The 23654-nt window shown below is 49.9% G+C and overlaps 1 protein-coding gene across 1 annotated transcript; it reads right to left on the bottom strand.

The window, feature by feature from the left end:
- Nucleotides 1-1387: 1387 nt before the first annotated feature.
- On the bottom strand, nucleotides 1388-23613 carry STYX (serine/threonine/tyrosine interacting protein). Its single transcript, XM_077324062.1, has 11 exons — nucleotides 23180-23613; nucleotides 14674-14706; nucleotides 12356-12409; nucleotides 11537-11634; nucleotides 9448-9508; nucleotides 7741-7777; nucleotides 7116-7155; nucleotides 6981-7031; nucleotides 6012-6084; nucleotides 4471-4555; nucleotides 1388-1906 (listed from the first exon to the last, which is right to left on the bottom strand). Exons 1-11 carry the CDS (start codon nucleotides 23234-23236, stop codon nucleotides 1836-1838), a joined length of 660 nt encoding a protein of 219 aa, XP_077180177.1. The 5' UTR covers nucleotides 23237-23613; the 3' UTR covers nucleotides 1388-1835.
- Nucleotides 23614-23654: the final 41 nt, after the last annotated feature.

The raw sequence follows: 23654 nt of genomic DNA, 5'->3' as shown, positions 1-23654 counted from the left end.
TCCCTCATGATAGCCCTCTTTAAGTATTTGAAAGGTTGTCACTTGGAGGAGGGCAGGATGCTGTTTCTGCTGGCTGCAGAGGAGAGGACACGCAGTAATGGGTTTAAACTTCAAGTACAACGATATAGGCTAGAGATCAGGAAAAAGTTCTTCACAGTCAGAGTAGTTCAGCAGTGGAATAGGCTGCCTAAGGAGGTGGTGAGCTCCCCCTCACTGGCAATCTTCAAGCAAAGGTTGGAGACACACTTTTCTTGGATGCTTTAGGATGCCTTCGGCTGATCCTGCGTTGAGCAGGGGGTTGGACTAGATGGCCTCTATGGCCCCTTCCAACTCTGTGATTTTATGATTTATGATTCATTCATCCTTCCTCAAAACTTTACGGTCCCCAACTCCTTAGGGGAAAGCTCTTCTCAGTGACATGGGCTTCCCCTTTCTTCCCCATTTCTTCCTCCAGGAAGTCATTTCTTTCGAGGCAGGGTGATTAGAACTCACCCCACATTCCAAAGGAAGGACCCATTATACATCTGCACAGCTCCAATACTGAGTCTTATTTTCAGTTCCCGGCATGGAGTTTGCAGCTCATTATGTTGAATTACAACCCCAAGCTCTTTCCCTCACAGCTTTGGTCATCTCTCTCTCACACACACACACACATTTTTAAAAGCGAGGCTCATAAAACCTGATCCCTTCTTGCCACTACGCTCTCCCCCAACTTAGGAGAAAGCAGTTCTTGGATTCTGTCAAAGTCGGTCATATTTTCCTTGTTTGAGGGTCCTTGTTTGAGTGTCTCCTCGCATTCCTATGCCAGTTCTGGTGTGAGGCATTAGGGCCAAATACAAGGTATGATGACCCCCCCCCCCCAACTCCCATGGTGGCCATGGAAATGAGTGGCAGAACTTGCAGAAACTGGATTTCAGGTGAGTAGCTGGGTCGGTCTGAAGCAGCAGGACACAGGTTGAGTCATGGGGCACCTTCAAGACCCACGAAGTTGTATTCCAGGGATGCATTTCTGTGCCTGTGCACACAAAAGCTTATACCTTGAGCCACGCTTATGGGGAAAAAGCAAATGGGAAAGGTGAAGTGGAAAGATCAGGACATATTCTGGTCTGGGTCAAAGATAGCATTCCATGCCAGGAAGAAAGAATGCAGCTACGGGGTCGATTCAGGCCTGAAGTGGGGTCTGTGTTGGTCTGAAGCAGGAGAACGGGGTTGGAGTCCAGGAGCACCTTGAAGACCAACGAAGTCTTTGTGGCTGGCTGGTACCCATCTTGACTGCAAGGTGCCCCAGTTCTTGCAGAAACGGTTTCCCTACTTTTCTGACTCCGGAAAAAGAAATCTTCAGAAGTAAAGCACCATACAAACCACAGTGAATTTTAAGAAGCCGTCGGGATTTTCCATTTGTTTTTTTTTTACTAAAGGCTCTTGTTATAAATTACACAAATAACTTTATAAACAAATCCTCCCCACCCACACTCGCATTTTGTTTAAAGTAATAAGTTTATCAATACAAATAAAGAAATTTCAAGTATGAAAAGTGCATTATTGCAATAATACCTCTTTGCAAGTCCAAAAAGTTCTTGGTTTAGGGTAAAACTATAAAGTGTAAAAAAAAGGAAAGGAAAAAAAAGGAGTAAAACAATCAGTGCCATCTCATTAGTCCAGGAGTCCAATACCTTAAAATCCTGCTCCATGTGCTACTGGAGGGGCAGGTATGCACCAGGAAGTCGGGCCTCGTGTCTCTCCCTCCCCCCAAATATCGGTCCGTCCAACCTGCAGAAATTAGCAGCTGCCGTGAATAGAAATCCCTCGCCCAAAATTCCACAGGGCCCTCGGCGTCAACCGTTCTGTGCCGCTGTTTGCATATTGCCGACTTCTTCATCCTCTTCGTGGGTCCGTTTCAAACTTCCTGTAACAAAAGGCAGATTCGGTTGGGAAACCTGGGTGAGAAGACGCAGAGAAGGTATAACACACTGGAAAGGCCTTGTTGTTGTTGTTAGGTGCGAAGTCATAAGTCCGACCCATTGCGACCCCATGGACAATGATCCTCCAGGCCAGTGGTCCCCAACCCCCGGTCCGGGGACCGGTCCCGGTCCGTGGATCATTTGGTACCAGGCCGAGACTCCTCCTCGTCCTCCTCCCCGGCTGCTGCCTCAGGGGCTGCCCTGCTACTCTGCCACCGGCTCACTTTTGGTGCTCTCCAGTGGCTGCCATGGCCGGGGCTCCCCCTCGGCGTGGCACTGCGCATCTGCTACTGGCAGCGCCCCCCAGCAGGCGGCGGGAAGTCTTGGGCGCTGGCGGGAAAGCAAGTGGAGCAGGGGCTCAGGCGGCGTCCCTCGGCAAAAGACTACCCCCCCACCGGGCCTCATTGTCAAGCGTTGACTGGTCCCGGTGATAGAAAGGTTGGGGACCACTGCTCCAGGCCTTCCTGTCCTCTACCATTCCCCGGAGTCCATTTAAGTTAGCACTGACTGCTTCAGTGACTCCATCCAGCCACCTCATTCTCTGTCGTCCCCTTCTTCTTTTGCCCTCGATCGCTCCCAGCATTAGGCTCTTCTCCAGGGAGTCCTTCCTTCTCATGAGGTGGCCAAAGTATTTGAGTTTCATCTTCAGGATCTGGCCTTCTAAAGGGCACTCAGGGCTGAAAGGCCTCAGGGACAAGCTAATTGTGATAAACAGTCAGGACAAATCAAGATGGGCAGCAGTAGAAAAGAGCGCTATCAAGACTAACACCATTTGTGCCAGGGGATGAGCTTTTGGGAGTCACTGGGTTTTATACTCCACTTTATTCAACACTAAGCAGTCTCCAGGCGCCTTACAATTGCCTTTACCTTCTTCTCCTTGCAACAGGCCCCTTGTGAGGCAGGTCAGGCTGAGAGTTTGGAGAAAACGGTACCTGGCTCAAGGTCATCCAGCGAATTTCAGGTAGAGGAGAAATGGGGGATCCCTCCAGACGAGGGTCCACCGCTCTTAACTAACAACCACGCTGGCTCTGGGGCAGGTGGGAATCACTGGGAAATGAAGATGAGCCTCAAACTCGACCAACTTCAAGGCAATCGTGGCAGTGCAGTGCCAGAGATGAAGGGAATCAGGAAATCCTTTGGCCATTAGAAATGGAAGCAAAGACTGACAGGTCAAGGCAGCACGGACTGGGAGGGCAGAAAACGTTCCTTCCATGACAAAGCAAAAGATGCTTAACAGCTTTCCGGACTTAACAGAGCCAAGATGGTACAGTGGCTTGTTTGCCTGGGCTTTTTCAACTGGGGTTTCTTGACGGCCCTGGAAGGGGTTCGGCAATTGGGTGGAAGTCTATTAAATTTTAATATATTTTTCAATTTATAAAAATATATATTGGTTCCTGTCAACCCCCCACCCCCCAACCAATGATGGGCCTGGAGGGGGTGGGAAAGGGAGGCTCTGGCCATACAAATCCTTGCTGGCCGAGGTTCAACACATGTGGTAGCAACTGGAGTCCAGAGAGGTAAGTACTCCCATTTATAAATGCTGGGAGCAGGGGGAGGGAGCAGCATAGGCCTGCTCCAGCCCCATTTCTGGCATGGGGCGGGGGAGGGACAGAGTGGCACAGGCCTGCCCCAACCTGGATTCTGCCACTGGGTGGGGGAGGGGGATGGTTTCTGTGGGCTCCCACTGCAGGCTCCCTTGGGTGAAGCAGAGCCAACTGGTGGCCAGCCCAGAGAGGAGGGATGGTTCTGTTCAGAATTATTCTGAAAACATTTCTGTGCCATCTCCTCCTGTGCAGTGGGAGTGGCCTGGTGATGTCACATCCGGAGGGAGTGTCTGGGTGATGACACTTCTGGTGACATGTGAATTTCGGGGGCGTGGCAGGAAGCTGTGGCCTGCTGACATCACTTCTGGGGTTTTTGGAAGAGAATGTTTCAGGGGTTTCTCAATGGTAGAAAGGCTGGACTAGTATGTATGACACCCAGGTTCGAATTCCACTTGTGCTAGAGATGCCTGCTGGGAAATCGTGGGCCAGTACACCTTCTTCCCCTCCCCTACCATGCTGAGTAGTTGCTAGGACAGGATCATTTTGTCAGCTCTTTGGGTCCATATTGGGGAGAAAGGCAGCAGAGATGAGGAGGGTCAAAAATGTCCTCTCCTTTACGAAATGAAGCAGAGAGGCAGAGCTTCACCGAGCTACCAAAGAAGGATGGTCAAGCTCCAAGCCTGAACCTGAATGGTGAGTGGACCTCCCATCCAGCACAAGCCACTTCACATTTCTGCTTGAATCCCAGGGGCTGAGATTTTCGCCTTGTCCGGGTTACGCTTCAGTTCAAAATGGCCTGAGCAGTCTCGGGATCCTGTGGCCGGGAGGGCAAAGCTCTCCGCTTAGAACAAATGGAGGTGTGAGCCCTCCTTTCCGTGGAAGTAACCGCAGTGAGTTAAAGCCCCGCCCTGCTAGGATTTCCTTGTGGGGGGTGGGCGGAGGTAGAGCCGCTTGGGAGATCTCACCTGTAGCAACAGACAGCGACCGCTCCAGCTGCCGAGGCGACATCATCTGGATGGTCAGCTTGGCAAGATAGATGGCTTCGTATTCCTACAAAAGGGAGCAGAGGGACCAGTTGTGCAGATGGGGCAGAGTGGGGGGGGGAAAGGGACCCACGACAGGAAGGCTTGAAAGTGCCAGGGACAGCAGTGGATCCCCCTGTGCAGTTATAGAACTATGGGCTCCAGTGTGCCTCTGTGCCCTAGAATACAATTGTGCAGCATTCACACTGTTCTGGCAGCCCTTTGATACATCTGTGAGAGGCAGAACGTGGTCCAGAGACATCACAGCAAGAGAGAATGGGAGCGCGGGAACTGGGGCAATAAGTGGATGCTACTGCCTCACGGCCAGTTGCAAGCTAAGCCACAGGAAGTGCTCGGTGATCCCCAGGAGTTCTAGGTCAAGACCCCGACATCCCGGGCATGTCCACATCACTTCCTGTTAGGTCCGACTGCAAGGCTTAAGGCTCTGCAGACTTGGGGGGGGGGGGGGGGGGCTTGTCTCCAGTTCCTGCTTGGCAAATGCTGGATGCTTGAGGCAGTAAGACTTCCCTGGTAGCTGCCAAGCTTTCCAGATAGGCTTGCAATGGACCCTGTCTCCTGCGACAGCCATTTTAGTATTTGGTTCCAACTCCTGCAGCGGCCCTTTTGGGGTGGTGCTCTCTACTCCCGCTCCAAATGTCTTAGGTACCCACAGGCCCCCAAACCTTGTGCCCCCCCCCCCCTGCAAGCCACTGACTTTCAATGTGTAGCAAGCAGGAATGGTACAAGGCTGATTCTGTGAAGGTTCAAGGGGGTGGTAGGTTACACTGGATGTTATTCTATGATTCTAAATTCCGTCTAAACCGTTCATGACTAGGGTTGTGCGATTCGGCTGGATCGGCGGCCGTTCCCTCCGGGCGCAGCCAGCGCCACTCCGCGCGGGGGGGAGGGCGGTGCCGGCAGCGGCGTGACAGCGGGCGCAACCACACAGCGTGGTTGCGCCCGCTGTCACGCCGCTGCCGGCACCGCCCTCCCCCCCGCGCGGAGTGGCGCTGGCTGCGCCCGGAGGGAACGGCCGCCGAACCAGCCGAATCGCACAACCCTATTCATGACAGTTAGAGTGGTTCCTCAGTAGAACAGGCTTCCTTGGGAGGTGGTGGGTTCTCCATCTTCGGAGATTTTTTAACAGAGGCTGGAGAGCCATCTGACGGAGAGGCTGATTCTGGGAAGGCTCAAGGGGGTGGCAGGTGACAGTGGGTGAGCGAGAGGGCTGGGATGTCCTGCATAGTACAGGGGGTTGGACTAGATGACCCAGGAGGTCCCTTCAAGCTCTATGATTCTAAGGCCCATCACCAAAACTGATAGGAAAAAGGCCAGATTGCAGCACTGTCCCCGTCAACAGCTAAGCCATGGTCAGACAATTAGCAAGGCAAAGGATGAAGGTCTCCATTTGCATTACCAACAAGCAACCCATCTTGGACGTCTGATGGACCGCCCAGACCTCCATTTCTCTCACTCACGCCTACCTGAAGTTGATGAACAAATCCAGCATTGGGATTTATACAGAACCTTCTTTCTTGCACGTATGTGAATGCATCCCTGCGCGAGAAAGAAGACACGTCGTTGGCATTCACTTCCTTACAAGCACTCTCAGCAAGTTCTTTAATTCGGTGGCCGTGCTGCTTGGCATTGCAGCCACCAGGGAAACTCCTGCTGGGCTGATGGCCTCGGGCAGGGGTAGTCCACCTGTGGTCCTCCAGATGTCCATGGACTACAATTCCCATGAGCCCATGCCAGCATTTGCTGGCAGAGGCTCATGGGAATTGTAGTCCATGGACATCTGGAGGACCACAGGTTGACTACCCCTGGCCTGGGGGGCCACTTCTCATAAGCTGGCCAGCAGCAGCCCAGCGAAACTCAACCCCCATTGCTTGCTGGGATGCTGTTCATGGCACTCCTTGGAGGGGCACTCGAGTCAGTCTGTCACTCAGACCAGAACGGGGACACCATTCAGAATTAAGTGCTGTTCTTTGGGCTTCCATGCTCCTCTCCTTTTTCCCGCCCCCCTCCCCCCAGCAGGAGCAGGTCTCAAATTCAACCCTGGTGCCTCGCAGGATCTGGCAGGATCTCAGGCAGCAGGAAAGCAAGGTGGGGGAGCCATCGCCAGCCATGGTGGAGAGCTAGGGCTCTGCTTTGTGTTGGGGAAGAGACAGCAGGCCTGGAACTTCAAAGATCGCTTCTTTGGCTACTGGGGAGCAGCCTGACATTGTGGGGGCCGCCAGTCCAAACGCTGGAGGTGCTGCCGCAGAGGGGCCAAGGAGGGAGCAGGAACAGAAGATCCCTGTCCCTCCCCAAACATCACAAAAGCTCTGGCAAAGGGGGAAATGTGGCTCGTTCGTGAGCCTGGCAATGGTAAGGGATCTCTTGGAAAACCCACGTGGACCACATCATGCTCAGTAGCCCAAGGGAGGAGGCAGCATCAGACAGGCCCCTACCTGTACTTCACCCCAAACGTTTCCATAATATACGCAATCACTAAGGCAGCGCTGCAAGGAGACAGAAAAGGAATAAGATCAGGGGTCCAGCGGCCGCACTTTGGGAATGCTAAAATAAAGAGAAACCGTTGTTACCTTCTGGAAATCCCTGCGTTCCCATGGACAAGAACCTTTCCTGAGAACGGAAATAGTTACTTTACACAAGCGGGCTAGAATCCCGCCCTCCCGCCCCCCAACCCCAGCGGCTTGTCTTGAAGATTGAACAGACGCACTAGAAGAGGCTTCCCACAGGGCAGGAACACGACCGGGACTAGCAGCAAGCCAGCAGGACAAATGGAAGAATCTAATGCACCTTTGAGCAAAAGGTCACAGGGTGTGCACAAGCCCTGGGGTCTGGCCAAGGCAGCTTTGACTCTCAAAAAGGTACTCCTTGGAAACCTGCTCCATCCCCTACTGTGCTCCCGGAAGCAAATTTAATGGTTCCTCATTTCTCTTTGGGCCTCCATGCTTCATGGCAATCGATAACCCAAGGGGTGAAGCCGGGACACAAAGTCTCCCCCAGAAGGCACTATTCACTGAGAACAGCTGCCCTGCAAGCAGGATGGCTCACCTGGTTTGGAAAACACCCATTTGGCCTTGAATCTATTGCTAGTGCCCCCTCCCCAAAAGGCCAAAGTGTGTCACAATGGCAACCACCTATTCAATACTCACTTATATCTGACTAGGGCAAATTAGGCAGGCAAAGAGAAAAACAACATACCTCCAGTTTGTAAACTGCCATCAATAAACTCCTTAGTCTAAAGGGGAAAACACACAGAAATTCCACTCCTATTACAGTCAGCTCAGAAATTCTGACACCCACGGACAGCCCCACATTCTAAAATACCAGAAACATCAGAGAATTCTAAAGCCCTTGCACTCTAGAACAGTGGTCCCCAACCTGCGGGCCGTGGCCCAGTGCCGGGCCGCGAAGGCCATGGTGCCGGGCCACGGCTCCCTCTCCCCGCCCCCCCCCGCAGTAAAAAACTTCCCAGGCCGCAAGCTTATGGCCCGGGAAGCTTCTTACTGAGGGAGGGCGGGGAGAGGGAATCACGGCTGCACCCGTAAAAGTGCCACGCATGCACGATTTTGGCCGCGCATGTGCGATGCGCGGGCAGGGCAGTTACCCTGCCAGTCCCCAGCCTCAGAAAGGTTGGGGACCACTGCTCTAGAAGAGAGACAGCATGGTGGAGTGGTTAGGAGGGCGGACTCCTAATCTGGCAGGCTGGGTTTGATTCCCCACTCCTCCTCCACAACTGCCTACCCACAACAGACACCTTATGTGGTAGGGGAGGCTGAGAGCTCTGTGAAAACAGCTCTAACAGGACTGTGACTGACCCAAGGTCAGTCAGCTGGCTGCATGTGGAAGAAGAGTGGGGGATCAAACCCAGATTAGAGGCGACACTCATACCACTACATCAAGCTGGCTCACTCACTACAGCTATGCAGCAGCAAGATGAGGCAAGAAACCTGTGGCTCCACCCCAGTACTTTTTGAAACACCTGGTACCAGGACCTCTGCACAATATTTAAGGCAGGGGTGGCCAAACTGTGGTTCTCCAGATGTCCATGAACTACAATTCCCACAAAGGGGCTCATTCATTGCATTAAGGTAAGCCAGAGGTCTGGGAAAACCACCCTCCTTGGAGCCACTGGACACCCAGCAGACAGATGCCATGTGACTAAAAAGTGACTCCAAATGTTGTTTAGAATCAAGAGGAGCATGCCCACTGAGGAGACAACAATCACCATACTGTGTGATTTGACCCCATCTAAGAATATGCACAATCCACCAGGAAGGTCTCCTGCACAAACTGCCTCAAAAGCAGCACTCTGGGCATTGTGCTCCATAAGCTGCCCTGAGCTTAGGAGAAAGATGGGCAGCAACATCTCAAAACAAACCAATCGTGGCACAGCTGCCACCGGCACAGGACCTAGTTAGGCTCCTTCCCTGTTGTGAGTGTCCTGCACAGTGCCGGGGGTTGGACTAGATGACCCTGGAGGTCCCTTCCAACTCTAGGATTCTTCTATGCTTCTAAGGAGGGAGGGTCTTTGTGCCAAAAATACAAGCTCAGAAGGTTCTGAATGCCAGTGCAAAACACAAAGCAATACCTTCCCGGGGATGGGCAACCCTTGTCAAGCAGCAATACTAACAGCCAGCGGGAGAATTCAGAAAACTGTAGCTGCACAAATGGCATAGGATTTCATGGTTAAGGGACCTTTCCATGTCAAAAAAGCCTTGCAAGTTGGCCCAGAAAAATGCTTTGTGGGGCGTCAGTGACTGTCACTGCCGGGATCACCACGAGAGAGAGAAAAAGCAACTGAAGAGCTTCTTGCTCTCACGCAATCCCTGAGCCGCATTAACGCAAGTGCAGCACTGCTCCAGAACTGTTTAAGCATGAAACTCACAAGCCAAGATAAACACTTACCATAGGGAAAAATCTTATTATATTTTCAATGGGATTATCTGCAATATCCAAGACTAAATACCTACAATTAAAACAAGCGTGTTAAATTCACAGCCAGGATCGCTCGTCTTGCAGAATGCAAACATTCAGCTTGGAAATAATCAGAAACAGAGATAAAGAAGGCTAGTTAAAATGCAGATGGTGCGGCAGTGGTGTACAATCACAGTCCAACGGCCCGTGGGTAGCCAGCTGCCTTTGGGGCGAGCCCTTTGCAGTGCCAGCCCCGTTCTGCCCCGACCTCCCCCTCCCCGGCTGCCTTTAGTCTCCCCACGGTTCAAACCATGTTCACCTGGCAAACCAGGCCTGGAATCTAATGGGTGCTGGGAAGCTGCAGGGGTCCCCAACAATGTTGAGCCTGTGGGCACCTTTAGAATTCTGACACACTGTGTTGGCCACCAGTGGTGGAGACAGCATACCCCGGCTGCTGCAGGAGGCAGAGTCAACTGCAAAGGGGCTGCCGTGGCTTACGTTCGGTCACAGTGAAAATCCTTGCACTGGGGTGGCAGCTTCTGCTGAAGCAGCGTTTTTTTTAAAAAAATCTGCATTGCCAATTAAATCTCCAGTGGCCAATCAGAAGCCTTGGTGGGCAAAAGCTCCACCAGGCCTGCCCACTTAAATCCAGTTATCCTTAAGTGAAGGCACGGTTCCAAATAATGCTTAGAGGTCTCCCCACCACTTTAGTATGCCCTCCCCCCAAAAGGAAGGACTCTGGGAAGGTCAACACGAAATAGAATAGTTATGAGACGTCGAGGAACTCTCATCATCTCCACATTAAGCCCTTTTGAAGAATGGTTCTTTGAGCATGGGGACTAAACCTATGAACTTCAAAATGTAGCTAGAAATAAACCTGTGCCCTGGCTGTTTGTTTACTGGATTTTTAGACCTCCCTCCCAGCAAACTGGCTGAGGGTGGTATATCCTTATCCATGGTTGCTCTATATACTTATGAAATAGCCTTGGGGGTGGAACGGTCTGGCTGCCGCTACAGCTCCTACCCTCCCTCATCGAGCCCTCACTCCTCGCCTCACAGACGTGCCTGGATGCTACACCCAGCATGTCTGTGAGTCTCTGCACTCCAGGACTCCAGGTAAGAGGCCGCAGGGGGGAGGGAGGGAAGCTGCGGTGTCACAAGGGGGAGGAAGGGGTCGAGCCTCGCCCCCTTGTGGCGGCAGGGGGGTCCTCCCAAAGCCCATTCTTATGAACGGGCTTTGAAGCTAGTAAAGACATAAATAATACACAATAACAGCAGATAAAATTACATTTAAATTTGATTTAAGTGAACAATGACAAGTTAAAACACGAACGATACTGCTGTGAAATATATACTCTGAGCATTGAATTCTCCCAGAAATTCAAGATGATATGGGAGTGGTCAAAACATAAACAGATGGACCGCTGAGTGGGTGGGGCCATAAATAGGTAGGCGGGTAGTAATTAGCTAACCAAGGCAACCCACATGGTCACAAACCCTTTGAAGAAATCATGGCTTCTTATCCACAAGGAGGGGCAGAGACTTGCCTGCTCTGACAGGCTAGGCGTGAAAACCTGCCCTTGTGTTATCCGGAGTGACAAAATAGAAGCCCTTGTCCCTTCAGCATCCTTCTGGGAGCAAACATGGTCTCTGGAAAGCAGCAGAGAGGCCAGTCTGGAGCCACACTGCTGGAGAAAAGCCTGTTTTGATGGGGCTGACCAAAGAGGTGGTCCCCAAACGCAGCACTTGGGCTACATCATAATTGAACCATGGTGCTCTTTCTCTGGCAATCATAATGCAAATGACGAAGAGGCCAATAAACAGGAAGAAACTCCTGCCTCTGCCCTTCCAGCCCTCTGACTGAATCCTGTTCGTCAGTCCCTGTACCTTGGCCCAAGGGTCTGTCCCCTGAGGCCCAACGGGAAAGGCTGCTCCTTGTAAGAAGACCCAATCCAACACTCCCGCCAACTTTTTTTATTTGAGGGACCATCGAAAGAGTCCCATCCTGAGGAATCAACAGAAAAAGCTGCTAATACAGCCACCCTGAACAAATCAGGGCCACGTTGGTCGTGGTGCTTACCTAAACAATTGCTGGAAGTTTGGTTTAATAAAGTTTGCTTCAATATTTTGCCGTATGCATATTACATGGGTAATCCCATGTTTCTGAAGTATAGGTAGCTGCAAGACAAAATGTTGGAAGAGAATGAATGTCCTTTTCAGTTAGCCCGGTCAAAGTAACATTCACTTTTTTTTTGCATTCCCAATAATTAACTAATAGGCATAACATTCAATATTTAGTTCCTTATATTTCAAAGTTCAGCAGGCCCGAGATGGCCCCATACTCTGCTGACCGGCTTATCTACCCATGACTGTATCTAACAGAAATGCGGCCGGTCTTTACGTCGACAACAACTAAAGCCAAACTTGACCACCCAAGATAAGACCAACGTTTGAATAAACACAGGGAACTCCATCCCCAGGGTGTGTGGAAAATATGTTTGTGAATCAATCAAAAAGGGAAAGGAAACTCTCAAAAGTCACCCAATGAGGAATGATCCTGCTCTAGAAAGGGCCATGTGAACAGCAGCTGGGAGTGGCAGAGGTCATCAGCTCAAGGCACCCCTTGGTGCTTGTACAGAAATAACCAGACTCTTGTACAAGTCACAGGGTGTGCGTCAAAAAATCGTCAAATATTGCTGGAGTGAGTCAGTTCTGGACCAACTGGACTTTGGTGGACTTTATTTCAAACAATAAGATGGACCATTAAGCTATGCAATGGGTGCAGTTTTAATTAGCAAATCAAAAGGTGTGCAATTATTATTTTGTGTTCAATAACTGCTACTGCTTGTATAACTCATGTTAATTTACAACATAAAAAGTTGTAAAAAGACCGGCATACCTTGCTTTTCATAGCTGAAGAATATGGGCCTAGGAACAACCCAGGTAAAATTTCCTAAAATGGGAGGGAGAGAAAACAAAACTTCCAATCATATACAAAATTCAGTCTTCCAGATCGTACGTTACAGAAAGAAACAGATTATATGCATTTTAACTGTTCAAGTCTAATGAGCATCTCAGAAGAAGAAAAGTTGTTTTTATACCCCACTTTTCACTATCCGAAGGAGTCTCAAAGTGGCTTCCAGTCACTCCCCCCCCCCCATTCCTCTCCGCACAACAGATACCTTGTGAAGGAGGCCAAGCTGAGAACTCTCTATAAGAACAGCTCTAGCAGAACTGTGAGGAACCCAAGGTCACCCAGCGAGCTGCATGTGGAGGAGTGGAGAATCAAATCTGGCTCACCAGATTACAAGCTGCCATTCTTAACTGCTACACCAAGCTGGCTCTCAATTGCCCAAGTTGGGGAAGGAGGATCTTTGGCCTCAGGATTGTTCGTCACCCCACAAGACATGTCCAAAACCAAAACCCCAAATAAGTTCATACAGTAGCACATGAGCAACACAGTCAACTCAACTGCTGCACTACAGGCACCGTTATTATTGGTGTAGCAACACTAAGAACAGCCACATGCTAGGAAGGTTAAGAACTTATGAAGAGCTCTGCAATCAGACCAGGCAAAACCAACCCTACTCTCATTATCTAACACATTTCAAACCTGCATTAGATGGCATAATGTGGGACCTGGCCAACTACTGCCCAGTCTCACATATTGCGTTTCTGGGTAAGGTGTTTCATGTATTGTTTATATGTTTTATGTAAACCACCCTGAGCCTCCGGGGAGGGCGGTATATAAATATATAATAATAATAATAAATAAAGGGCCACTGCAGACCAGCTCCTGGCATTCTTGGCAGAAACTATGGCGCCTGACCTATATCAGTCGGGCTTCCGTCCTGGCCATGGTGTGGAAACAGTGTTGATTGCCTTGATGGATGATCTCCGTCGCCAGCCGAATCAAAGAAGTTTGGCTATCCTCGTGATGCTCAATCTGTTTCTCCGGCACCGGACACAGAGGGTGGCTGTGGGGGTGGAGTTATCATGGCCCCACCAACTCCCTTGTGGAGTTTCTCAGGGGACGGTCCTCTCTCCCATGCTGTTCAACAACTTTATGTGCCCCCTGGAGAGGCTTGTCCCACATTATGGGCTGGGTTGTCACCAGTATGCGGATGACAGTTCTATCTTCTGATGGACGGCCGCCCGGACTCCCCCGCAGATACATGTGCCAGTTGTTCGGAAGCTGTGGCTGGACGGTTAGAGCAGAGTTGCCTGAAACTCAACCCCTCCAAGACAGAGGTCCTGTGGCTGGGCAAGAAGGCAACAAATCTGGAAGTGCACCTACCCACCCTGGCTGGGGTGCAATTTGCCCTCTCGCCCTTGGCCAGGATTAATCCTAAATGCCTCCCTGTCTATGGAGGCCCAGGAGAGCCGAGAACCCTGATGAAGCTTTTACAGTTCTGCAGGGCCTGTAAAATGGAGCTCTTCCGCCAGGTGCTTGGTTGAGGCCAGGACAAGTTAAATCTGGGTCCCTCCATGAAGCCGGGTCATCAGGCTCCCCATATGCCCTGAGGCGCCAGTCTGAAGCTTGCGGAGCAGGGGTAGGGTTATTGTCATTGCCGTGGGTGAGTGAATTGGCTATCTTAAGGGACTATAAGGGGATACTATTATGGGTTTTTTTCTGGATTGTTAACTGAGCCACTGTGTGGAAGTGGCAGGCTATAAATGAAAAGAATAAATGAATACAATAAAGGTCACTCTTGCTAAATGGAGAATTATGGATGAATGGCCTTGGGCTAGGAGCTGCCTGCAAATCCATAGGTTTGAAAAGAATCAGAGAGGCAAAGCAACCTTCTGGGGTTGTGTCCCTTGGCATGGCAGCGAGAATGCCTAGCTAAATCCAGAAACAAGCTGTGTTGTGTTGCTAGGGCCCTGTCTCTCAAAAACACCACTGCAGCCGCCATTTCTAGGGTGGGAGAGCACTGTGCTTTTTTAATGCACTGACTGGGCAATCGCAACAAATCCAATGAGCTTGGAAACAACACAGATCCAGCAGGGTGGCAGCTCCACTCTACTCACCCGCCCCTTACCCCAGACTTAGCCTTCTTCGGATCAGGGCCCCCCCTAGATAAAGGAGGCTTCCAAACCCTCATCCCTCATTTACCCCTGTAGCACCTCATAGCATCTTAGGGTTCATGAGGATTTTCCTGAGCAGCACCAAGGAGCTAATTAACAACCAGGTTTGATGGGAAGAAAAATCTGTACCTGCATCTCTCTTCTCATTGGATATGTCCAGTCCTGAAGGAGAAAAACAAAAGAAAAACCATTTACACACAATAAAAAACAATTTAGCCAACATAACATTCTTCAGAAATCTGGAAGGCAGGAGGCTGGAAAGAGAACAACTCTGCTCCATTTTGTTGTTGTTAGGTGCGAAGTTGTGTCCGACCCATCGCGACCCCATGGACAATGATCCTCCAGGCCTTCCTGTCCTCTACCATTCTCCGGAGTCCACTTAAGTTTGTACTGACTTCTTCAGTGACTCCATCCAGCCACCTCATTCTCTGTCATTCCCCCTATCATCTGCTCCATATGGCAGCCTTTTAAATACCTGGAAGATGGCTATCAGATCCCCCCCCTCAGTTGTCTCCCCTCCAGGCTAAACAGTCCAAGCTCCTGGCATTTCACCAGTAGCTACGGTTGGCATCCTCAGAAGAAGGACACGGCAAGATGGGAACCTCTCTGTACCAAAGCCCCGTCTAGCCGTGTCCTACCTCTGAAGATGCCACCCACAGTTACTGGTGAAATGTCAGGGATTCAAACTACAGGACCACAGCCACACAGCTCGGAAAACTCACAGAGGCCAGTACAGCGGAGCTGTTTAGGAGGGAATAGGATTGCAGCAAGATGGAATTTCCTATGGAAGTGATATGGGGCATTTTTATAAAGTGAACATATTGAGTGATAAGGATGCTGGCTGAGGTCACTTTTATTATGGCTGAATTTCTGACTTCAGTTTTTTAATTCAAATTGACTGGTGTATCATGACTATTTCGGTTTTCCTTGCTCCTAACTTGTGCTACGCCAATAATGGTATTGTGTATTGTGATAAAGTGAACAAAATTCTGATTTTGATGCCGCAGACTTTCCTGCTCTACATGATGCCTTTTGTACTGGGTTGCCTGCCTTCTTGTTCTGTAATTCAGTTTGCATCTCAATGCAACAAACACCCGATGCTTAGAGAAGGCATTCTGGATGCAGCCTCACGATTCCTTTAATGGATTTCAGTGAGCAGGTGTCGCCTTAGATCAGTTCCCCAGAGGTATGTTTCTTGCCTTTCTTTGGGGCAAGGTGGTTAAAGAGTCCTGCATTTCAAAGACTAAGAGAGCTAGTCCACAAAAGATGGAACATTTGTCAGTCTTTAAGGTGTCACTAGAGGGGTTATTTCACATTTTATCACAGCTTTTTTCCTCCCAAGCCAACAAGTGCCTCCAGCCAGACCAAGATGTGCACTTTGTGAATAAAGTCACAGAATCACAGAATCATAGAGTTGGAAGGGGCCATACAGGCCATCTAGCCCAACCCCCTGCTCAACGCAGGATCAGCCCTACGCATCCTGAAGCATCCAGGAAAAGTGTGTCTCCAACTTTTGCTTGAAGACTGCCAGTGAGTCCAGGGGCTCTAGTGTGTGAAATAAACATATCCTTTCAAAGTGCCACACTCTGCAGTTTTTCTGTAGCAGACTAATACAGTCACCCTTCTGGAACTGGTGACAGAGCATTTACTCCCTAGTGACTGTTCTCCACCTACCTAAGGAAATAAAACAAACCAAGGAGCAGCCCAGGTGTTCATTTCCCTTGATGCTTAAATCTGTTCCACTATATATTTTGGGTAAAGCCTTGGAGGAGGAGCATGTCTCATGGCTTAAGTGCCACTCAGTGCTTAATACCCACTCAGAGCAACTGTCCCGCCCCCGAGTGCCTCCTCCTCCAACTGGCTTGCCTCTCTATCCAGCAACCAGACAACCATCTTCCATCCCCCACCCCTGACCACCCACTCCTACTTCCACTTCCCTCTGAAGCTTGGAGGCTGCAGATCCCTGCCGCTTGAGAGCTGCTCCTGTCAGTGACTTTCCTAACAGCTGCCTGCAGCCTTTCCAGATCCTGGGGAGAGGGGGAGGCCATCTGCAGAGTTCTTCCACCCCACCCTCCTAATCTAGTGCCCACTGTATTCCTGAATGCAACGGGCTTGGCCCCTAGTCATGTATATTACACACTGGAGTCATCACCTACTAAAGTTATTGTTTACAGTGTTGGGGATATAAAACTCCATTCGCTATTCAATCTTTAAATGCCCACTGCGCTTCCAACATACACTAAAGTGTAGTTCATGGACATGATGTGACAAATAAAACAAGCTTGAGGCAGTTTACAGCCTGTTAAAATTCAGTAAAAACAATAAATATGCCGAATGCTCCGTTGTCCTGCGACTTCTCCACGTACTCACGACATGTTTTCACTGGCAACGAACTAATTATTGTTTTCCTAGAGATCCTGATACCTTTTTTTGTTCTTCTGGATTCAAATTTCTCATGGCAAAAGGGGCTTTTTTTTTTTTTAGAGCACAGCTGCATACAACCCATTTCCAACCCTTAAGGAAGTTCAAGTCCTATACTAGCCTGAGTTTCCTTTGAGCGACTGTGTGATCTATTTGGACACTCTCACACACGGAAGTAAGCTCCACAGCAAGTATCAGACTGACTTTTTCCCTAGTAAAAAACGATCAACAGCTAACAGGTATGATCTTTATAGTGTGCATGAATAGGTCTTCAAGCTCCACCATCTATGCTGGACTGGGCGTTTTGGGGCTCAAGCACACCTGAGATATATTCCTCAGGCACCAATGCAGCTCTTTGGTAGGAACAGTATTTGAAGCCCCCCCTCCCCCGCTTTGCCGTGCAAATTTCTTCCACTGTAACTTCTGAATGGCACAACAAGATACACACACTTGCTTGCTTCTGTTATACAATTTTAAATGAACCCTTAAAACCGGCTGAGTGATGCATCAAGATAAGCCATTTGTAATGTACGCAACCGTTGCAACCCATGTGGTCACAAACTGGCAATTTACGAAGCATTTCAAACCATACAACATGAGCCAAAAACTTAAGCATTCCTGAATACGAACAATCCCCACACTGTGACAGCCCAGAAGTGTCTTGCAAATGACTATATTTATGTGCATCAACAAAAAACAAGTCGTTATCCAGTTAATTTCAGAGCCCAGACAGACCCCCAGATCCAAACACAGGAGTATCAACTAGTCCAAAAGATTTACCTATTGATTTCAGTGGAACTGGGTGATAAGAGCGGGTCCTTCCCCATCCTTGTATGATCTGGACCCCTGGAAGGGGGCTCACTATGGCCCCCAGTTTACAATTAATTGTCACAGCTGGGAACAGAAGTCTGGAGTCTAGGGGCCTAATATGGGGTTATGTGTTCACCATCCATGCTGTTTATCTGTTTAATTGCATTTTATAGGTTTTATATTTTATATTTTGTGAGCCGCCATGAGCCAGCTTGTCTGGGAGTGGCGGGGTAAAAGTCTAAACAATCAATCAAGCAATAAGTGTGCTCAAAATCATAGCCTTAAAGCAGACCACCCATTTGCTGAATAACTAGTCACGGGTGTTACTATGCAAAGCAAACAGATTTATTTAAAACTGAAAATGGTTTTCTGAAAGCCCTGTTGCTGCTTTTGATGTTTTTAACAGTGATTTTAGTTTACTGCCATTCACATTTTAACTTCCATATTACTTCACTGTATGGCAGCTTAGAATGGCAAAGGAGCTGCTAGACGCATAGGAAATATTTAATATTTAATATTAGGCTTATCTGAACTTCAGATACTGAGATTTGTTTAACCTGTTTGCAGCCTGAAAGGCAGAAATACATCCACGGCAATACACTTTTCTACAAAACAAAACAAAAAAGATGCTTTCTCAGCTTTGCAAACAGAGCTTAATTATTTGTTTCAATTTTAATATCAACATGACTTCTGCAGTCAGACGTTGATCGAGGATGTCTTGTACCTGTAAAATGTGTGAATCCTACAGCTTCCACAATTGCAGAAGAAAGGAGCAAGAGACACGTGGCACCTTAAAGACTAACAAAATGTAGCAGGGGTGGAACTGCTGTGAGTCACTGAACCTCAAAAAAGAGAATATAGCAATGAAAAAAGCATACAAAAACTCAACTAAAATGATTAAGGGGATGGCACATGAAGAAAGTTTAAAGAGGTTAGGCCTCTTTAGTTTGGAGAAACGACAACCGAGGGAATGACAGAATAGAGAATTACAAATTTGGCACAAGACAGAGAAGGCAAAGAAGTACTTCTCTCCTTTTCTTGCAGTACAAGAACTCATGGGCATGTTGAACAGTAAATGGCTTTTCTAATGAAATTAATCAATAGTAGACTTAGAACAGGTAAAAGGAAGTACTTTTTCACCTAGAGAGTCATTAACACATGGAATTAACTGCTGCATGAAGTGGTGGTGGCTACGAGCATAGACAGCTTCAAGAGGGAACAAGAGAAACATGGAGCATAAGACCATCAGTGGCTATTAGTTACAAGGTATAGATGGAACAGTGATGCTCTGCATTCTGGGTGCTTGGGAGGGCTTCTGGAGTTCTGGCCCTGCTTGGTGGATCTCCTGATGGCACTTGTGTTTTGGTCACTGTGTGACACAGTGTTGGACTGGATTGGTTTGATCTAACATGGCTTCTCTTGAGTTCTTATCTGGGGCAATGATGCACCAGATTGGTATAGTGGTTTATAGTAGTGGCCTCTTATTTGGTGAGCCGTGTTTGATTCCCTGCTCCCCCACATGCAGCCAGCTGGGTGACCTTGGCACTGATAGAGCTGTTCTGACCAAGCAGTAATATCAGGGCTCTCTCAGCCTCCCCCGCCTCAACAGGTGTCTGTTGTGGGGAGAGGAAAGGGAAGGTGATTGGAAGCCGCTTTGAGACTCCTGGTAGAGAAAATTAGCATATAAAAACCAACTCTTCTTCTTGGTGCTTGGGAGGCAACAGTGGGAGGGCTTCTGGAGTTCTGGCTCCACTGGTGGACTTCCTGACGACACCTGGGTTTTGGCCACTGTGTGACAGAGAGCATTGGATTGGTTGAGTCACTGGTCTTATCCAACACAGTATTTCTTATGCTCTTAAGCATGAATGCATGATCTTTGTCAAAGCTACAGCATATTATGATGGGCAGCATAAGGTAAAGGAATAAGTTGGACTGCACAAAATGCATGGTGTCCTAAAAGATACTGTGCAGGATAGCATAGCATTATATTCTAGGTATAATGCGTAATACACTGGGCAGCATAAGGCAGCACAAATTGGCATGATACATTGGAGAGCGTATTGGCAGTATGAGGTGGCCTAATGTGCTGGAAGCATCAGGGGCAAGGTAGAATTCAAGGAGCAGAGGTAAGAAGCAGGCTGCAGTGAAGTTGAGAGGATTCCAGAGAAAACAGAGGCAAGAAGCCTGAAATGTCTGGACTACAGACAGTTTACCAATTATTAATTGACAAGACAATTCTCACAGTGCAATCCCATGCAAAGATACTCCAGCCTCTAAGGCAGGGGTAGTCAATCTGTGGTCCTCCAGATGTCCATGGACTACAATTCCCATGAGCCCCTGCCAGCTGTTGCTTGCAGGGGCTCATGGGAACTGTAGTCCATGAACATATGGAGGACCACAGGTTGACTACCCCTGCTCTAAGGGAGCTACAAGAGACCATGTCTGTGTAGGTCTCTGGTACCCGTGCAAGCAATTCAGCTGCCAAAGTGTCACTGTCTCCAGCCACTCTATCCATGTTGTCAGAGGTTCGGGGACCTAGGCTGATCTGATTTAACAAAGGAAAACTTAGATGCCGTACTTTTAAGGAATGGGCAGCTTAGGTGAAGCTTAACAGGAGATGCGATGCAGCTGTAGCAAAGGCATTCTAATGGACCCTGAGCCAGAAAGGGATAACCTCTCTTAGATGCGTCGGTTAAAACTGTCACTATACAGTGAAACCTTTACTATGTCTCAACATAAATCTCAAGAGGTGCAGTGCACTTCACTTCATGCAGATACTGTACAAGCTACCAAACATTCAGCGGGATAAGGACAAACTTCCAAAAAACATGGGGAGAGAGGGCAAGATTTGAAGCTTGGCTTGTCACGCTTCGGGAGAAAGGCTGCCCACAACCTAGAAATGCCAAAATCAGGACCATGCTCAAGATTACTACAGACTCTGACAGGAAATGGTGAAGCTAAATATAGTAACAAAGTAAATGGAACCAGAGATGGAGGGGGAAAGATATGAAGTGGGGGCATACATAGCAAGACCTTAACAGACATGCAGGAGAGAAGGGTCTAAGAGAGTGAAAAGGAGGCAGTCAAAGATAACTTTTGCCATCAAGCTTGCAAGAGAGCAGACAGAAGTGTTCTTAACGATTGACGTCCAAGGGAAGAATTTTTACCTGGAGATACACCAAAGCTAGGAGCAAACAGTGAAAGATTTTTAACGGTTTCATTGCACTGGGTATGTTTGACTGCGAAAGCTACAAATCAGTAGGGAAGTACCCAGAGGGTATACCCTGGGATGAACTATTATGGCAATATTTACACCTCTACATGATTCAACAGCCAATCCTGCTTGCAGGCAGGTCTGGGATGTGCGAATGGAGAAAGTAGGTGACAGAATGGGTCTATTTTACTGCCATCAATTCCTCAGCATCCTATGCCTGATAAATTGGGTTCCCATGGAAGTAGGGAAGGCTGATAGGACAAGAAAGAGACATATAATACAAGACAGAGGGCGGGAGGAGTGGTAGCTCAGTGGAAGAGCTCCAGTTAAAGGATCTGGCAGTAGGTGATGTGAATGACCTTTCACTGCCTCAGACCCTGGGGACCTGCTGCCAGTCTGCGTAGACAATATGGGCCTTGATGGACCAAAGGTCTTATTCGGTATAAGGCAGTTTCATTTGCTCATGGTACGGCAGGGAGCCAAAGCAGGACACCGAGCAAAATCCCTTTAGCTGAAGTAGGGACAACCAAGATTCTCAGCAGGGTGCACGAAAACTTAACCCACAGTCATTGGTAAGGGAAGGGCTTGATAAGAACAAATCCTGTAACTGTGAACAGGAAAAGGGGACTGAGGATGCCAGGAATGCTGGGAGACACAGTGTGATGCAGTGGTGAGACATGGCAGACTGGCACCCCCACTTGAGCCATGGAAGCTCACTGGGTGACCTAGGGCTAGTCACATGCTCTCAGCTTAATCTAGCTTGCAGGGCTGTTGCGAGGATTGAACTGAGGAGAGCAATGTAAGCCGCTTGGGAAACCCCTTGGGGAGAAAGGTGGCATATAAATGAAGGAAATAAAATCTGCATTTATTTGGACTTCCACTGCTCCAGAGTTCTGCGGAAGCCAAATTCCGACATTCACCCATGCTGACTGAGACTTCGCTGGTGTGCTTTGCCCACACCCAGTGTTGCTTCTCCTTCAGGGAATAGGCAGGTATCTTCTTCCCCCTGCAGCTATTTATGGAGACCCACTAACGCACCACCAAGAAGAACCAACCCCGTTCCCGACAGCTTCCTTCCAGTGTCAGACTTCAGAGGCTGCTTATAAGAAAAACATGAACACTTCCAAGGATCGGTTGTGGAACGGGCACGACATGTGATGCTTTCCGTCAGCCTAACCTACCTACCTCACAGAGCAGTTGTGAGGGCAAAAGGGAGAATGATACAAGCTGCTTCGGGCCACTAATATGGAAGACAAGCGGGGTACAAATTCAACATATCAGCAATAATGCCAAGGAACCTATGTTGGATAGATGGAGGCTGGAGGGCAAAGGGAGCTATGACAGCGGAGCTTAATTACGTAAATGGAAGACCCGTTGAAGAGGGGGACAATTTGCTCCCTGCATCTTTTGAGACCAGGACTAGGGGCAACAGGTTCAAATGATGGGAAAGGAGGTCCCACTTCAATATTAGAAAGCACTTTCTCACAACGAGCTATTCACAGATGGGGTACGCTGCCTCGGAGGGTGGTGGAGTCTCCGTTTGGAGGTCTTTCGGAGAAGATCGGATGAGCACCTGAAAAGGTGGGAGGCTGGACAGGATGGCCCTCAGTGGTACCTTCCATCTCCCTGTGATTCTGGCTCCTATTCCCTAGCTACTCCATAGGGGGGCAGGATGCTGGCTCTGCAGGAGCCCTCTCCCCAAGCCCAGGGAGAGCTGCTGCCCATCAGCCATGCACTGTTTTGCAGAAATGCAACCAGCTATCGAGATCAAGGGGAGCAAACACAGGTATTCCGGGATGAAGGAAGAGGCAGGCAGAGAACACCACAGGCGAAGCCCCTGGATGAGGAGAAGACCCCTGGAGGAGGGGGGATTTTGCACTGCAGAGGAGAAGGTGGCGGGGGGGGAGAGCGCAGAGCAGCCAGACCCTTAGATCCACCTGCAGAAAGGGTGGGGGGAGTGAAAGAGAAGACCCTCCCCCCCCCTATAACTCGGGTGCCAAACCTCCATTTTGGTTGCTTTCGAGGCGGTGGGCGTGCAAGGAGGCCCTCACGCCCTTCACGGGGGGGGGGGGGGGAGGAGGGGGGTCGCCCTGCCCGCCCCCTCCCCCCCAGGAAGAGCAGCATTTCCCCGGGCGGCCGCGTCCTCCCACCCCGCGTGTGCCTGGCCCGGCGGGCGATTGGGGGTCTCACCTCGGAGTCCTCCTTGGGCTGCGGCAGCGCGGGGAAGACCGGCTTGGCGAGCTCCATGGCCGGCCGGCCGGGGGGGTGGGGAGAAGGGGGGGGTCTCCGCGTGTCCCTCTCTCTCGCCGTCCCTCTCTCTCTCGCTCGCCCTCCTTCTCCTCCTCCTCCGTCAAGCCGGCAGGGCGAGGAGGCGGCGGCGGCGGCGGCGGGGGGCGAGCCGCGGCGCTCCCTCAGCGGCGATGGCGGCGGGCGCCTGAGGAGAAGGAGGAGCGGCAGGCGGCGGCGGAGGCTCGCGCCCAGCCGCCATGCTGCTGTTGCTGGCCCGGCCTCGCCTGCCTGCCTGCCCTGCCTGCCCCGGCCGCCCCTCCCCTCAGGCCGCCACGACGGTCACTCCCCTCCCGGCCGCCGCCGCCGCCCGCGGCTCCCTCCCTCCCTCCTCCCGGCCGCCAACCGCCGCGCTGGCCCCGCCCCCGCCCCCGCCCAA

This window comes from Paroedura picta, chromosome 2 (genome assembly GCF_049243985.1).
Source record: "Paroedura picta isolate Pp20150507F chromosome 2, Ppicta_v3.0, whole genome shotgun sequence".
Classification (NCBI taxonomy): domain Eukaryota; kingdom Metazoa; phylum Chordata; class Lepidosauria; order Squamata; family Gekkonidae; genus Paroedura; species Paroedura picta.
Note: the sequence above shows the minus strand (reverse complement) of the source record. Positions and strands in the feature narration are given on the sequence as shown.